Here is an 18042-nt window from a genome sequence, read left to right on the forward strand (position 1 = left end):
CCTTGAATAAAAGGGGTAAGGATAGCTTGGGATGTTATCAGTGTATGTTACTGTATATGGCTGGAATTCTCTAATACTTGGACATTATACTTGCTTCCTTAAGGGATTATTCCTATTTTATTTTATTCTCATTATTCCGATTGCTTTCTACAAGGAATCTCTTAGGCGTGGCAGCTTTTTTGGCATCACATTTTAAGAGAGTGCCTAAGTAATTCAGATCACATCTATGCAGAGCTACCACTGGTTCACCATGCAGCTAGTGGAGCATAGTGCCCACAATTCCAAATTACAAGCTGGAATAAGGAGCCTGGTCTGACATAGTTATCTCAGTACTTTTCCCCATCAGTTGTGTAGAAAGCAGTACCAGTGGTTCTGAGGATGTAGCAGAGCCTGTGTGCTAGCTCGGCTCTGTTTTGACTGTGCTGTTTGTATAGCAGCTGCATGAACTGGACTTCTGTTAACCTTACTAGTGTGAATCCATTAGAAAAGGGCATCAGTGCCATTGATTATAATTAATGGCTAAAATGTCAACATATGTTTCTCGATTTCATTTCACCTACCAGTGATAATTCCTTATAATTATTCCTCGGTGTAAATAGTACTGTAGTCTAGTAGAATGCAGTTTTGCTGTTTAGTTACAGCTTGAACTGTCATCAGTGAAATAAACTGCAACGGCAAATATGTCTTTGCATGGTGACTTTTTTTTAGATGAGATCATCACAGGAGCTTTAGCAGAGTACTTAAATAGGTGCCTTACTCAAAAAAACAAGAGGTCTAAATGAAATGGGACCAACATTAATAGCAGTAACTGGTGGGCTGGATTTGGGCTAAGGGACACAGCACTCATAGCCCATTACGGAATCTAGGTCCTTGATTTGTGCCTTGTAGTTGTTACAAAAAGCCATGAAAACTTTCTGTCTTTGTTGAAATGCACCATCCACATGTCTTTTTCTACTTCAGAATTCTTTTGTCTAGTTCTAAACTCATACATGAGAACAGCATCATGCACTTACTGTGTCTACACTATTTATGCCTCTGAACCTTTCTAATTAAAGAAAAATATGTTGGCTGGAATCTCAAGCTGATGTAAATCAGGAAAGTCGATTGACTTTTGTAGAGCTGTGTTTCTTTATTTCAATATTAGCCTTTCAGCAGAAATATGATTAAGGAATGAGAGTTAAAGAGAACAGAAATTGAACTGAAATGAGTTTACTCAAATTTGTTATGTCGCCAAATGCAAATGTGTTAAAATCCCCATGTTGACAAAAAAAAAATTCCATACAATCATTTTGCTCACTGAACCATTTAAGCTGTTGATTCATCTGCAGATACATTTCAAAATCTTCCAACTGTTAAATTTAGGAAAAAAAACCTGAACTGAAAAAAACAAGCTGTTACTTGGTCAACTGCCCAGTCTTGTATTAAACCACAATATATGCTTTCACAGTAGGAATGGGAGAGGTTTATCTAGTAGATGGAACAACTGTTGGAAATCAAATTCATAGGTATCGTTCCCAACTGTGGCATTAACTGTGCCATGTAGTTGGGAAAATCATGTTCTCTCATTCAGCTTGTGTCTTCACTGCAAAATTAACTTGAATGATCTATCTTGGATTAGGTTAACATAGATGAGAGCGACTGCAGTGGAAAATAACTCAAGAACTTCACACAGTGATTGAATGACTGCAGAGTGATTGTTAGTGGCTGATGAGATGTGCTAATGTAAGCTGTAACTAGTGCTTTCTGACAGGCTAGCCAACTTAAATCAAAGCACTGCTGTGCTCACGTTAAGGATTTTAAAAGGTGTAATCCATTATTAAGCAAGAAAGGTTTACCAGGCCTTACTGTTTCACAAACCAGGTACATTTTATGCCCAGTATTTGATGACTGCAAGGTAATAGAAGAAGCATTTTCACAGAACAAAAGACTGGAAGAATGGTACTTATCTGGTCATGTCCCTTGGTGTTTGTAACAGGTTTGCAAATTCTTGAATCCAATTAAATTGAAATACATGGTCAGGTCAGTCAGCTTGCTGCATTCATCACCTACATTCAGCCAGGCTGTTGAAGGGAGGTACAAACAGTATGAGTTCTGACTGTGAAAGAGATTGGTGTTACATGACACAGTGACACAATAAGTTAAGTTAATTCATTTTTTTAGTAATCCAACATGGGCGTATAAATAATCTTTGAAATGTTAGATCTGGCTGTCTGGGCAGGTGAGATATGATCGATCAGATCAGCAGATAAAGCCATGACTCCTGGTCTGCTCTCTTTACATCAGCTGAAAGCAGGTGAAGTTTGTGGTGAGGCTCTTCTGCCTTTGAGTACTCACTGTCCTAGTCCGCAATACTTGTTTTTGTGACCATGCTGGTCTTTCAGCACCTTTGTGCTCCCGCAACCATATTCTATCAGATTTCTTACTATGATTCTGTCTCCGTTTTCTGGTGCACACCAGGAATACAGGCAACCACCTTATTTCTGCATGGCAGGTTTTTTTTTTGCCTAACAGTTTGAGGCAAACCTAAATAGATGTATGTAGAGAGAATATAAACAGAATATATATTTTTTTCTGTGTATTTGTAATATATATTAGGAAGATGGGTTTACCTCTTCAGTTCATCTAAACAAGTGGTAGGAGAGCAAAAGCAATTTCTGAACCGCCTGATGCAATGAGGCAAAGATGAAACAAGCTTATTTGAAGAAAGAGTAATGCAATATTATTCCTATATGGACAGGTGTGAAAGCATTTTCTATGTTTTGCAGCTGGTTAGATCTTGTATGGTCCTAGTGCATTGAATAGCTCTATAAAGTATGATGTGGGTGACTCTGGAGTCTAGCCAAATGCAGACCAGACTGAAAAAGATACCTTGAATCAGCTATTTCTAGCTATGTATGTTTTGCTGGGCACCATCTTGGTGTGATGATTCTTGAGAATATTTTAGACGGTGCTCCTAGAGATTTTTTTAATTTGCTATATGTGGTCTCAGAAAGTGCTTTTTAATATATTTGTCTTAAATACCTGCTGTTCGGTAGGATGGGTATGTAATTTTCCTATTTCTCCTTCTGTGAAGAATTTGGTGCATATATTTAACTGATATTTTTTTCTTCTTTAGCTTTCATATATTCATTCTTTTCCTGCCATGTTCTGAGACTCTCCATAATTCCCTTTATTTATATAGTTACCTCAGTGATATTTATAGACAGGGATTGTTTCCCATGGGTGTCCTTCTGAGACTCCAGATAAATGTACCTTTCTTGCCTCTCAAGACCGGATAATGTAGTTTGGTGCCTGCTGAGCCAAGTGCAGATGTCCATTGGGTACAAATACATTTCTGATGTGCTGATTTGGATTTTTTGCTGAGGGTTACCCCGTAGTCTGTATGCATGCTGGGTAGTAAACCACTGCAAAGTAAGCTGGAGAGAACTCTAGGTACCACTTTTATCAATTTGCTGGTCAGCCAATGAAGTTTGAAAATAAATTAAAACAAAATCTGCTTTAAATTGCACTTCTCATGGCTGCTTTGGCATGAGAAATGCTGTTCTCTGACTTGGTTTCAGACAGTGTATGTGCATGCAGGATTGTGATAGTGTGATGCTTGTTTTTAGACAGCAACACTCCAAACTTACTGCTGGAGTATTTTTGCAGTAATGGAGAAATACCTGAGTTTCAGTGAACTAGCTCTGGTACCAGCAGCAGCGAAGCAGAAGCTCCAGTTATGGCCTAAATATCCAGGCTTCCAGCTGGGCTTGCACCATGTGTGCTGGGGCTTCTGTGAAAGTAGTTCTCCTATTACTGGTAGCTGACCTGGCTAGATTAGAGAGAGATGTGTTGTATTAAACTATACATTCTATGCTTAACTTCTAAAGTCTAAAAAAAAGCCCTGTACTAATCTTTTGTGATTGGCCTGTGACATCGCTACATCAACGTACCTTTTTTCCCTCTTCCTTTCCTTTTGCTAATTTCACTTCTGTGGCCTTTGGCCTTGTACTCAGTTTCATGTATGCTCTGCTCAAAGTGAAGGTTAGGTCTCCTTCTTTGTGAATTGGTATGAGCTCATTGCAACATTCATTTACAGATACTAAATAATCATGAGATAGAATTTCACGTGGACAAAGACAGTGTGAAAAGGACTGTAAATTTGGATTGTGGAATTACTATAATGCTTATCTTCTTACCTTCCAGCAGTGGACTCTCCTTCTATATGCCTCTATTCTGGATTAAGATTACTTCTGTTCTGAAATAATTAATATGTATTTAGGAAAAAAAATCACTCTCCCTTCCTCAAATCTTAAGCATTGCTTAAGATGCTGCTAAATATGTGGAAGTCTCCAAATCTTTTAAGAAGCTGGTTTTTACCAGCTTTCATATCAAATGAAGTATATAGCAGAGGGTAGGACTTGAAAAGGGATCATTCTTGAAGTACTCCAGTAGCGTTTACAGCTCCTTATTGGATTTCTAGAGTAAGGACAAAATGTCCCAAGGGATATTGTCTGGGGAAAACAACCAGAGAACTGTGCAAATCTGCCATTTGAAAAATTATTAATGTAGTAAATGAATCATGACATAGGAGCTGGAGGGTTAAATCTTGGTTGCCGTAGATGGGCTTACTTCCATGGAAAAGGTGAAGTAGTCTTTAGCCTATGGTGTAAGAAGCACATTGGCATCATTTGATATCATCAGGCAGAAACTGCAGACTGGAATGTGCATATATTTGTGACTTTGAGCTAAAGCATATGAACTGAGGAGTAATACTAGTAATCCTGTGTGCTCAGAAAGTGTAAACCTGACCCTGCAAAACTGTGATGTTTGTTTAAAAGATAAACAAGAAGTCAGGTCTCTCTTTTTTTTTTGTCTTCTGGGGTTCATAAGTCCTTTTGATTTTTGGGGTTGGGCCCTCTTCCACAAACAGAAAGGCTAGAAGCAGATTTTTTTGTTTTAAGTGAAAGCTGATGTTCTTACATAATTGCATGATTCCAGGACCATGGCTTCAGGAAAAGTAAAAAGCAAATATCACATGGTTTACAACAAAGTAATGAGAATTGGCTACACCACATGAGCATGGCTCACAGGGAGAAACTGTTGTGCTTCTGTTTGTCCGTATGAAAATAGGTTTTTCAAAACACCAAGTGGTACATGGAACAGAAAATTATCCTAAATACTCAGCTCCAAAACCTGACTTCATTATAGATCCAGTGGTTTTTGATGCTGTTTTTTTGAGAGCTTAATGTGTGCAACTTGAAACAATCTTTTCAAAATTGATCTTCCTTCCAAAATAAAAGCAAAATTCAGAGAATGAATCAGCTGATCTCAGCTTATGGCATCAACAGCCTGATTTTTATAAGGGCTGGGCATGGTGTGTCTGGTGAGCTGAGTTCCTTGAAATACTGGTCTTGCCTGTGCTGAACCCTCTTGGGAATTCTGGACCCAGAAAGGTTACCTAATAAACAGCTTTGAGGGGCTTCCTCTGTCATAATATTGTGTCTTTGTGTTTCACCTGTTCCGTCTTGACTGATGGAGCTTTTTGGACAAAGCTCAAGAAAACTCACTGTTGGAAACAATCCTGAATTGGTGGGGGTGGAATAAATGTTTGAGTAGGTCTTTCTACTGCTGCTTTCCAGCGTTTTCCTTCTATATCCAGAAAGAAAAACTTCAAAGTAAAGAAAGTGCAAACAATACTAATGCCTGACTTCATTTTATGTCTTTCTCTGGTCTCTGTAGGCCTGACCTAAAGACTACTGTTGCTCTGCTACCTCATGCCCATTTGTTTCTAGAAAAACAGTTTATTTAACTTAATCTTAGCCTGCTAGAAGAGATCATGTATAGGTTTTGTGCTGTTTCCATTTGGAGGGTAACCCAATTTTCCTGGATGGTTAAAATCCCTACTTGGATTTGGTGTCAGAAAAACGGTAAAAATACATATATGTTAAATATTGAATTTAATTTCATTTTCCATGCATGTGGGGAAAAAGAATGGTGTCTGCCAATACAGCTGCTTTTAAATGAGCCATACTACAGCTTTTGCTAAAGTAGAAGGGTTTCAAAAGCCTGTTATTATGCATTAACTGTGCTGAAGGCACAATAGCACAGTTTCATTTGAAGTGCACTTCTATTCTGAAAGATAGCTGCTCTATCAGCTCTTGCTGTTTCTTCCTTCTCAATCTGTTCAGTTTTCAAGTAACCTGGTAGCTTTACTGGCTACCAGCAGTTCAAACTTAATCTGTGGTCTGACTTTGATCAAGTCAAATTTTGCCAGTCATTTTGCCATTTGAATGGGGTTGTCACTTCTATCTGTGGATGTACTAGGCAGGAAATAGCCTCATATTCTATGTTATTTGAGGTAATAACACCCTATTTTATTATCTGAAGAAGGCTAGGAAGAACGAACTTGGTTGTAAAGAAAAATACTTTTATAGTCAGTTTGCAAGCAGAGGTGTTCGTTAAACAGTATCAGTGGTATTTTCTAAGGAAAAATGTTATTTCATGCATCTATATCTATTCATAAATGTGATAATCTTTCATATTAGCTCTGCCACTGGTAGCTAGCTTTTCTTTTTGTCTTTGAAGGGCAGTTTTGATCCCATTGTTACATGGCATCAATGGAATAATAATGCATCCCCTTTTTGGAATGGGTGACATCTGCCAAATGAGCTCTTCAGATGTTCAGAGAGGAAGGAGACTTCAACCTTGGGCCAGATTCACTTAACTGATCTGTCTTGCTTGCATATTCAAGCAGCACAGAAAAGAGATATTCCAGCTATGAAATTCTGTCGCGTAGGGAAATCTGTCAAGGCCAACTTCTGTGGTGGTTGTTCTCATGCACCTGCTGAAAGAGTAATTTTGAGAACAAAGGAGGAGGTAGTGGTCTACTCTGATTGTCGAGCTGTTCATTAGACACAATACAACAACAGTATATATAAAAGCAGCTCCAATGTATATTCAGTAACAAAACTGGGGAGGTATAACCCACCTTCTGTAAAAATGTCCTTTTTTTTGTGCCAAATGGAGTGTGTTATTTCAAGGAGGGTTACTAGTCCACAGTGTCTTAAAATTGTGTTACACTTCATAATCTTTTCAGTGAAGTGCTACAGCTTGCCTGGCTGATTTTCAAAGCCCTCAGGTATCGAAACCAGATTGTCATTTTCCCTGGCTATACAGTTTACTAATAGATTTGTAGTGAAATCCCCTTGCAGATGTCATTGATGTTGCAGGCAGTGCAGCCTCTCCTTGGCAGCAGGTTTTTGGCCTTATTGTGTAGAGGTGAACAAACTGAGGTTATAAATGGATAGGCTGAACAACTAGCATAAATACTTTCTATCCTTTAATTCTGGAAGAAATCTAAAAGTCTGACTGGGAGAAAAAAGAAAAAGGAAAACAAAACCCAAGCAAAAACCAAACAAAACAAGACCTCATTGAGCTTGAGGTGATAATACCAAAAACTCATAGAAAGCAAGCGGTGTTTGGTTCTCCAGCTTGTTTGCAGCTGGAAAGCTTGCCTGTGAAAAACATAAGGAATTATTCTTTTTCTATTGGGATGAAAAATTGCCTGACCTTTTAATAACTGTCTTTATGTAGGTCACAGTATCGATAGTTAATCCAGTCATTATCCCTTTTCCAAAACTTTTTTTCCTGTCAGGTAGTGAACTTGCCAGGGACATTGCTTTCTACCTGTATTTAAAAAGGACACAGCCAAGCTGAGTCTAAAACCCTGCATAGCCAGAGGGCTCCCTCTCTCAAATGAAGTAAGAGGCTGTAGACCATAGAAACTGTCAACTTTCGGGAAGCAAAAAATGAGGGAAATGTGAAGGGGAGAGGGGAGGTTGAACGTATGAAACTCAAAGTCAGAAAACCAGAGGGAAATTCCAGGTAGAAGACACCAGTTTTTACTGGTGACTGATGTCTGATTAATTCACAGAACAGTCATGAGGTGGCACAATTTAAACCCGTTCACATTATTCCACAATGATTATTCAGTCCTGAGTGGAGGATGAACCATATTATTTCCCCTAAGCTGGGAAATGACATGTCCAAATAAGCTGCACCAGTGCTGGACCCTGCCAGTGTTTGAACTGCTTTGGCAGCCTTGGCTCAGAGTAGTGCAAACACAGCTGAGGCAGTATAAGACAGTAAGTAAAAAAGGGGAGACGGTGAAAAATGTTTTAGTATCCTGGTTGAGGAATCTGAGGTGTAAAATAAAAGGGTTGATGCACTTGGGTGAGGTTTTGAAGAATACACATGTGATTTGTGGAAAACCAGTACCATAACCACAGATGATGTTAGAGATCAGAAATTCTGTGACTGGTCACTGAGACCAACAGGTTATTTGACATAAGCACTGTAGAACTGTCAAATGGATGCAGATTTAGGGCACTGCACTGCACTGAATTAAAATCTTTTAATGTAAGTTGGTTTTAGACTGTAATAAAGCTAGGTGTTGGTAATTTCACCTCTGTTCAGCACTGATTTAGGAATGTTCCATGTCCTCATTCTTAGTTAACTTGAGAGGATTTCACAGTTTGGCTGTGCTGAAATCCTGGATCGTGGTAGAGGTGTTCAGGCAGGTTCTAGCCATCTTTTATGGAACTGTTACTTTACGGTAATAAGGTTGAGATACAGCTGTATGAAGGCATTAGGCAAGAACTATCCATATCAGAAAATAATGTGAAATAATAGCTCTTGTCAGAAAGAAAACTCATCATGAGGTTCTTGATCTCTAGCTCTTTAAAGGCAGTTTCTAAAGAGTATATCAGCTGGAGGCCAGGGAAGAAAAAAAATCCATGGTCCCAAATCTTGGGGTCCTTTTAGAGTTATCTTGAGGACATTAAAACCATTAACACAAAGCCCAGTACACGTGAAATGCTGCACTCTGATATACATCCCCATGTTGCAGTATTTGTGCATTCATGTGTCTTCACTGACTCCCTGGGTCAGGAGATGAGATTTCATCATGCCTTTCAATTTTCTTTTCACTGGCAGATAATTGTTAATGTATTTTTATTTGATTGTTTGACATTGCCTTAATGAATGCAAATACTTTTTTATAAAAGAGAAAAGAAACTACTTGTAAGTCCAGGACTTAATAAGGTATTAATTTTACTTTTTATTGTAGCTAATCCAGTCTTGTTTAGATATTGTCATAATTTAATGTTGATGGAAGGAGAGTTTTGAAGGCTATTTCATTAAAATACCATCTTTTACAATACACATATTAAATGGATTTAATAGTTTAAAGTTGAATCAGTTATTTGCTTCATAAGATGCCACTTACCATTGCACTGATAATTGCATTTGGCAGTCCTCTGTTGGTTGAGCAATGCAAATTGAATTAGTATACCACAGAGATAAAATTTGCTCATAATTCTACTGTATGTGAGGTGAGGACTGTGGAGGAGGATGCTTACAGTGCCTCCTGCCATACAGTACTTTGCCTGTAAATAGAAAGCTTGATCTTTGGCATCACATAGCATTACACTGATGCACAAATGTCTCTCAGAGAAGTTGGGTGGTATTTCATATCATTTCATGGCGCTTCATTCAGATCCTCTGTTGCTGTCCAGGTGATATAATCCATGAAACCAGTTTACTAAAGAGTTGTCTCTTAAGGAATTTCCTTGCAGAATTTTTCAAGTAAATGTGTGTGTTTCTTTGAATTGCCCATTCCTGATTTGCTTGAACACTGATGCCTAGATTAGTATCCAGCAGAAGCTGAAGTGAGTATTTGAGGGAAAATCCACGTCATCCTGCTACAGAAAACTGGAAACAGCTGTCTAATGGGAATGGGAGCTTAAATCTTGGTAATTCTTATTTTTTTCTGGATGGCATCCAGGATTATCAGTGAATTGTTCTTTTTTTTTTCTTCTTTGGTCCTTGTAAGATTTTTAAGGTGTATAAAAGCACTTGTTGAGTATACTATTTTTCTCAACTGACAATTCAGAGTTAAGGGGATGTTAGCTTGTGGTGTTAGAAAGGGTTATTTTAAAATTTGAGATTTATGTGATTTTTTTTTCCCCATGAATTTAGGCTTTCTGTAATTCTGTAAAAAATAGAGGTTTAATGTACTATGGCACATTTATGATTTTCTAATGACTGTCAAAATTTATTGTGTCTGATTTGGGAAGTAGTATTGAAAAGGAGGACTTTCATATGACACGTTTTATAGATGAGTAAACTGGTTTCACTCTGATAATATGATTTCAGGTTGACTTTATTTCCAGTGTTAACACTGGAATACGTAACTAAAACAGGTCAATACATTTCTATGAGCAAAAGCAACCCTGCTCTTCCTTTCTAAAGTACACAATTGCTGTCACAATACTGACAGTGCACAGGTTATGCAAGAGGATCAGATGAGTGTATTATGCCACTCCCCAAGACTATCGACGTGCCTGTTTGGCGAGACTGTCACCACTTCAGTGCCTGAGCTAATATGTGAAACGTGACAAGGGACTGACACTCTTGACATTGGTCGTAAAGAGAATATGGGAGGAATTTCTCCCATTGCCATCAGTGTGCTTTCAAAGTGCCTAACCTTCTTTCCATAAAAATGTTCCCAGTGCACTGATTTTGAAGAACAGTATGGGCCAAAGCCACAAATATTTTGAAAGCAAGGGTGATTCTAAGACATCTGTATCCCATTCGTTGCAACTCAGCTCATATAGGACCCCTGCATTCAGGGAGATGTGGTCAGAAGTAGTAATGATTTTTTGGCTTTCACTCAAATCTTCTAACACATTCTGTTAGTACAGAATTATAAATTAGTGTAAGTTGCAATACTGTGAAGGCTGTTGCAAGTTCAACTCTCAGTGCACAAACTGTTGACATTTTGCTGCTGACACCAGGTAATGATGCATGCATTTGTTTAACAGGTATAAAGAAGTTCACTTCTGCACACAGTGAGGAGTTTGTTTGCTGTCCCTGAGGCACAAATACATGTGCATGAACACAACACCAGGCCTTCAGAAGATGACGCTCTGCAATGTGAGAAGGGAATTGCACATAACCAGAAATACACTAAGTGCAGAGGTGCCTAAAGCTGCTTGCAGTGCTTAAACAAATGACACAAATTTGAAATATTCAAGCTGGCTTGTGAATATGATTATAGAGGGGATAAAAGTGGAAGTATGTAATTCTGCCTTCTGTCTGTTCTTCTTCCCCTTATACCTCTGCCTTGGGTGAGTCTGATGATCAACAACCCCTGAATTCCAGGGCACAGGGGTAGGTATTGCTATCTGTAGATCTAACATGTCCCGAAGGGACAGAGGAACACAGGCAGAGGAACAAGATGCAGAAGTGGACTTCTGTGTATATCAGTTGCCTAACCCACTTCCTGCAAAGGCAGAGTGGAGTCGATTGCGTGTGTCCTTTCAAACAGCTACAGCTCCCTTCTCCCTATGAGGAGGAATTTAAGAATTGTAACAGGCTTGAATGCTTAGCAGGTATTAAGAGTTGGCGTGTTTGTTGCCTCTGTGGGTGAATCAACTGCTGATAAGGTGAAGAGATCACATGTCAAGGCAGGTTATAAAACCACAGATCCACGTGGTTGTTGAGATGTACTGTCAGGCTTAGGAGATTTTGAAACTTAACTTCATTGACAGCCTGCCTGCCACCGTATGGGTAGGGCATATGGGAACAATGTTCTGATGGTACCCAGAAGTAATCCGGTAACAGCCTAAGTCTGGGCAGGTGTCACGGGCATGCCTGGGTTACCTCAGCTGCTTCATACCAGACCTTCACTCCAGAGCCATGCAGACAGCTTAAGCTGTGCAGTTGCTGTTATATTCTGTATATCTTTAGCCACAGACAGCTCAACCAGAGCTTTTTATCAAAGGTGAATCAGCCTTTTTGTCATGGCATAATCAAGGAATTTTTTGTTTCCATCACTCAGAGAAAAAGGTGGCAGTGTCCCCTCCAAGTTGTGGCTGGATAAGCTGCTTTTGTTTCCCTACTCATTTTATGACCAGGGAGAGGGAATGATGACAGTTCCAATATAGGCTTGGCTTTCTTCGTGCCCTCCCTTCCCCCTCAGTAAATCTGTGCTTGATAAGATGAGCTGCGGGAGCCATGGGTTTGCAACAGTCCCAGCAGGATAAATATTTCTGTATTTCTAGCTGATTTTAAGATGATCGCTGTATGTTCCCCTCCTTTTTTTGGCAAAGGTTAGCCCCATTAGATGTACTGTTCTTCATTTCATCTCCTTCTCCCATCTGTTCTGTCTCTTTTCAGTAGAAACTGAGGAGATGTAGCTCCCACTCGGGCTGCCAGATAGCTCCATCTCCCATACACGAGAAAATATCTCTGCATGAAGTAGAGTGGTGCCCCGCTGTGCACGCACATCAGATTGTACTATGAGGGCACAATGTGCTTGCTCAAACTCCATAGTAATGTCATATCCCCTCTGTCAGCTCATACAGACGAGGGAATACCGCTGCCCCCCTCAGTTAAGTCACTTTCATTTCCAGGCCTAAGCTATGCAGCAAGATGGTTTGCAGTGGAGGTGGTTTGCTTTGCTTGGCGGTCCGATGCCGGGGCTCATTTCTATCTTCTGACTCTTACCTTTGACATCTGGTTGTCTGGTTTCCTATTTAACATTAACTTCGAATAAGTAAAGTCACATTAGAAGGATAGTGATTTTTATTTATGCTTCTTGAAACTTCAGTTTATACTGACTTAACCATTTTTAATTTTATACTGTGAAATATTTTACAGTCAACTGAACGAGATCACCAGGTAGGTAATAGCTTCCCAGATAATATATCTGTTTTGTCAGGTTATGGGACAGGGTCATATTCCCTCTGCTCTGCAGTGGCAGCAGGGGGATGGTGCTCCTGGCACAAGCACCTGTGATGGGAGCTGCAAACCTTTGCATCAGATTATGTGAAAGAACGTACCCTGTGTGCAAGGTCACACTATCGTTGCTAGAGACTCAAGCCAGGGCTCTGGTCTCTGCTGTCCTAGTGCATTGCTGGAATACGTGTATTCTTACAGCCACAGCTTGAATGGAGGAGGCAGAGGACAAATGGGGGATGCAATAAGAAAAACAGTATACATGTCCTGAATACAATCATGTGGGCATGGTATTTTAGCCAGTCTTGCAAGAACAACCATATTTTGTACAATGCTGGCAGCTGTAGCTCTGGGTCTTTTCTCCCAGAGAAGTCTCCTTAATGCTTTTAAAATTATTAATCATTTTAGTTAATATTAATTGCTAATGGGCAGAATTTATTTAAAATCACATGCTTTGGGTGCTGATTTTTTTTTTGGCCATACTTTATTTCATGTGGTAGGGAATAATTCCTCTGACAAATTTTGCTTTTGGCAGCTAGTGTAGCTGAGACGTTCTTAAATTTGATGGTATTCCAGTATTATTCCAGAAGGGTATTCCTTCCTGATTGCTACATGGGGGGAATGCTATTACTCTATTTTACTCTATTTCATATTACTATATATAGCAGTATATTGCTACAGGGAACGTGCTTGGCTGTTGCATGCATATGAGGTTCTGCCGGCACCTTAAAAGGTTTATCTGTAGATAAAAGTGTTGCAGATTGCTGCATCTCAACCATAGTTTGTGGATTATGCTGCACTGCCTTCCAGTAAAAGAGTAAGAATGTCAACTCTAAATACACAGTGTCTCAAAACTACAATGCAACCAGTTTTCTCCCAGTTTACGTATGTTTCCACTATCCTTTTCCTTGTTTGAGGGTAACAGTGATTAAAACCAAATAGAAAGGAAGATGTTTTACTCCCATATTTTGATTTTAGAAGTACTTGAATTTGTTTATCTCAGTAGTCAAATGTCTTCTATTTACAGTGTGGTTTGCATTTGTATAGCAATGCTAATTCCTGACTGTTGGGTAAGGTCACAAATCTCTTTACAGTGCAAATCACAACCTTGAAACCTCTGGAGTTCTGTAGCAACGCAGATCCACATTCTTGAAGCTAGTTCTGTGTTATTGTGCTGATGCATTTGTGTGTTTATATCCACTATTGCTTTCATTTTTCCTGGTGATTACAGAAGGGGGACCAGGAATAGAACATTTACCTAGGAGTAGGAAATCACATTCAGGAATATCTAAGCAAAATTTAATATAGATTTATGTAGTTTTTGTTGTCTGAGATTTAAAAGAAAAGAGGCACCTCTGTCTTGGGAAAGCTCTGTTTAACGTATCAAGTGCTGATATTGGTTCCAGTCAGAGTACGACGGAAAGAACAGGTCTTCTTGAAAATCCTAATGAAAATCAGTAAAGGAACTGCAGTCAGTCATTGTTGATGAACTCGTTATTCTATGCTAAATATTTTACAGACCATTAATAGTTTTAAACAAAAATATAGTGGCTTTCAAACATTATGTTGGAGGATTTAGAGAGATTTTATAAAATGGTGACTTTGACTTTTGGAAGAAAGGTGTGATTTACGTGTGTAAGGTTTTAAACACTGCCTGCTGCCAGTGTATTAATTCAAAAATAATACATTTATGGTAGTGGGCACTAAGGTAAAAACAGAGCTATGGGAACTTTAGCTTTGCATAGAGACACTGTTCAAGTCTTTGTCAAACTAGACATATGCAACATATGTAGGTGTGTGTAGTATGGTTGAGAAGAGGCTTTTTGTATTTGTATAAAACTCAGAGATTGAGGAGATGAGAAGTCATTTGGGCCTTTGAAACTAGATTATCCTCTCGCTGCAGCTAAGATTTTCAAGCGTGTTTGGTGGTTATAGATAACTCAAATTTAAGATACTCTAAAAAGTGTAATCTTCAAAGAGTTACAGTGCAACATTTCCTGAAAATAAGGCTGGTTAAGCATGTTTGAAGTTTAATAGCTAAAAACATTAACCATACCTCAAATTCTTGGTTTCTATGTTCATGGTTATTGTGTTCAGAATTATACTCGGAAATTGAGAAAATATACCATTGAAATTTAAAATGGAACAGCATAAATATCATCTATTATGCTCTTAAGCATTTCTTTAAACTGGCAGACTTGAATATGGGGAAGATGATCATATATTCCCTCTGTTTCCTTCCCTGAGTTTCAGTATACTATGGTAAATTCCTAAGAACCTTCTGGAGCTTATCTTGTTGTCAACCTACATCTACAACTCTTTGCAGAGACGAACATGTTGTTATGAATAATAATTTAATCACCTCAGTGCATCTGGATTTCAGTGGTTGAAATAATTTTTACCCTTAAACTTCCCAGACTCCTGTCTGAGGCACTGTAGATCTCTATCCCTGCCTGTCTTGTCAATCTGGATGTTTTTTCTCTCATGTATTTCTTCAGGCCTTTGGTTTAGTCGCTGTCTTTGTCTCCACCATCTGGAATCTTTTTTTCACTCTGTTGCCTTTGTATGGGACATAGATCCTTTAAATGAGCTCCACACAACTTCACCGTCAAACAGAAATAATCCCAAAATTCATGTCTTTGCACATTCCTCTTGTCCATCTACCATTTCTGTTTCATTCCTTCCTTCACCAGATTTAGATAGTAGACTTTCTGGAGAAAGTACATGGAATCACTTTAATTCTTGTGAAATGATTTGCAAGACTGTGGAGCCCTATAAAAGTTAAGAATCTGACAGAAGGTTACAACTATTGCATAATTTTTCAGGCAAGGCACACTTAAAGCCAGGATTCTTATTTCAGGGTGAATTTTTGTGCCTGTGCCTGTCACTTTGGAAGTATATTTAGAGGACATACAGAGCAGACAAAAGTAAAAATAAGGCATTAAGAATGTGAAACTCATTACAGTGGAGGTTGTTTTAAGTCACTGGAATGATGATAATTAATAATACCTAAGTATCAGTCCTCTGTTTCTACAGAGCAGAAGAGAGATTCTAAGGTGACAAGCTATAAAGTGATAAATTGGAAGATACACTCATGTTTGGTCATATATTTCTACAGATGCATCCTTATTTTTCAGTCTTCCTTTTATAGATGCTGTACAATTAAAAAAAAAAAAGTATATTTCTTTTTCAGCCATTAATGAATTTCCTGAAGATGTATTTACAAACAAAGAACGGCAGCAAGGAGGAGTTCTGCTTCATATCATTGCTGTAAGTTTGCTCTACTGAGTTTCATTTTTGTTTCCCTTTTATTTGTCTTGTAAGAAGTTAATCATCTTAGTAGCCTTACTAAATAGAGCCCTGCATATATCAACATGTTTCTAATGCATTGATTTCGGTATTTCTGATATGTCTGTATGGGTACAAATGTTCAAAAGGTAACATCTCAGGGACTTGGTTTAGTGGTGGACTTGACAGTGGTAGGTTAATGGTTTCGACTCAATGATCTTAAGGGTCTTTTCTAACCTAAATGAAACTATGATTTTATGGTTTATTTAAGCAAATTATGCAAGTCTGAATTTTCAGTGCCTGTGCATTCAGCCTCTTGGAGATAAAATCCTGGCCCCATGGATCACAGACTTGTGTCTGTTTGTATTTCATCTTGTATAAACAGGATGTGGGATTCCTTTGCTGATGCCATCAAACATGATGTGGAAGTTTCTTGATTCTCTGTATTTCCTAGTGCGCCTCTATGCAAATGATGCAATTGTAATTAAAAAAACACAAACAAACAAACAAAACCCCAAAACCAACCCTGAAGAAATATAGAAAATGTGTAGAGTTTTATATTTTATTATAGAAAAAAAAAAACCAAAACAGGAAAGCCTGTGGGCTCTGGTTTTCCATTCCCAGTTCAGTGAAAGTAAATTAAAAAGGAGCTGTGTTTGATGGACAATGGCAGGATTAGGCCCACTGCATAAGCACAGCACATAAAGCCACATAAGACAGTGGGAGAATCACGTGTATGCAGGGAGCCAGGACCATTCCTGAGGGGTTTGGTGCAGTGAGCCATGGTCAGGGTCTGATTCTTTCCAGGTGTGATAATTTCTTGAGTATTGTTAATCAACAAAATTTCTATTTAATTACTTGGTCCAATAATTACTTGAAAACAGAGATGATGACTATGTAACTGTAAGCCTTACCAGTTACTTTCCTGTATATGAACTCTATTGTGGCACCCTATTCTGTCAAACTGTGGTACCTTTCATATTCTAGGGTCTGGCAAAAGTTCTTCTTCTAAACTTAATATTACATTCAAGAATCTGTTTTTATGCTGTAAATTGATCAGTAGAGGGATTTATCTTTGGAATGGAATAGAAAATGAAGCTATATATTTCTGTTAGTCTGAATAAATATAGCATTGCCTTCCTCCTCCTTCTCACGTACAGGAAAAACCTGAAGTATTTCCCGAATTTATTTTCTTTACAGGCTCTTTATATGTTCTATGCTTTGGCTATAGTATGTGATGACTTCTTTGTTCCATCCTTAGAGAAGATTTGTGAGGTATGTTAAAGAACTTTATTACTCTTCTGCAATTTTATTTAGAAACTATTATAGAATCAAACCTTTTGTGCCATTGTTGTTTGGAGAGCATTCCTGTCACCTTTCTGGCCTTGGTCCTTTTCAAATGATTTAAGCTTTCCATCAAAAAATGAACCTGTGGTCTGGGCACATTGGTCCCCCTGGCCATGCTAAGGAGAAAAAAATGAAAGATTTAATAAGATCAGATGGTAAAATCCACTCTTAAATACCTGAAGCGTGTAGCTAGAATGGATATGACATATGGATGAGTTGGATTTATTATTGTACTCCTAGTTTTAAAAGTCACTTGTGAAAAGAAATCATACCCAGACAAATTAATATGTTGGCTATGCAAGTTTTATTGCACATCTACCACTGTATCAGCAAGGAGAAAGCAAGCATATGTGGTCCTAGCACAGGTGGAGAAAAGCAAGAAAAGGGAGGATGCATGAGGAAAGTATGTACTTCGGTTTGATACGGAATGAGAATACATATTTTATATGCAAAAAATTAGTAAATAAATGTGTAGGGGAATAGACAGGGATCGGCGACCGGAAGATCACAGGATGTGACGGAAAGATAGACTCCTCCCCATAGGAGTGGCAGGAACAGGAAGCGCAAGAGCTATATAAGCGTGTGACGCAGCTAAATAAACGGACATTTTGTATCCATCATATT

At 38.5% G+C, this 18042-nt stretch overlaps 1 protein-coding gene across 3 annotated transcripts in view; it reads left to right on the plus strand.

Annotated features, from left to right (window-relative positions):
• SLC24A4 (solute carrier family 24 member 4) overlaps positions 1-18042 on the plus strand; it is a 101455-nt gene that overhangs the window by 41649 nt on the left and 41764 nt on the right. For all 3 annotated transcript variants that reach the window (XM_064460605.1, XM_064460607.1, XM_064460608.1), the window contains exons 3-4: positions 15977-16053; positions 17272-17346. In XM_064460605.1, the coding sequence (XP_064316675.1) occupies positions 15977-16053; positions 17272-17346 (152 nt within the window). The remainder of the gene's footprint in view (positions 1-15976; positions 16054-17271; positions 17347-18042) is intronic.

This window comes from Phalacrocorax carbo, chromosome 9 (genome assembly GCF_963921805.1).
Source record: "Phalacrocorax carbo chromosome 9, bPhaCar2.1, whole genome shotgun sequence".
NCBI classification, from domain to species: domain Eukaryota; kingdom Metazoa; phylum Chordata; class Aves; order Suliformes; family Phalacrocoracidae; genus Phalacrocorax; species Phalacrocorax carbo.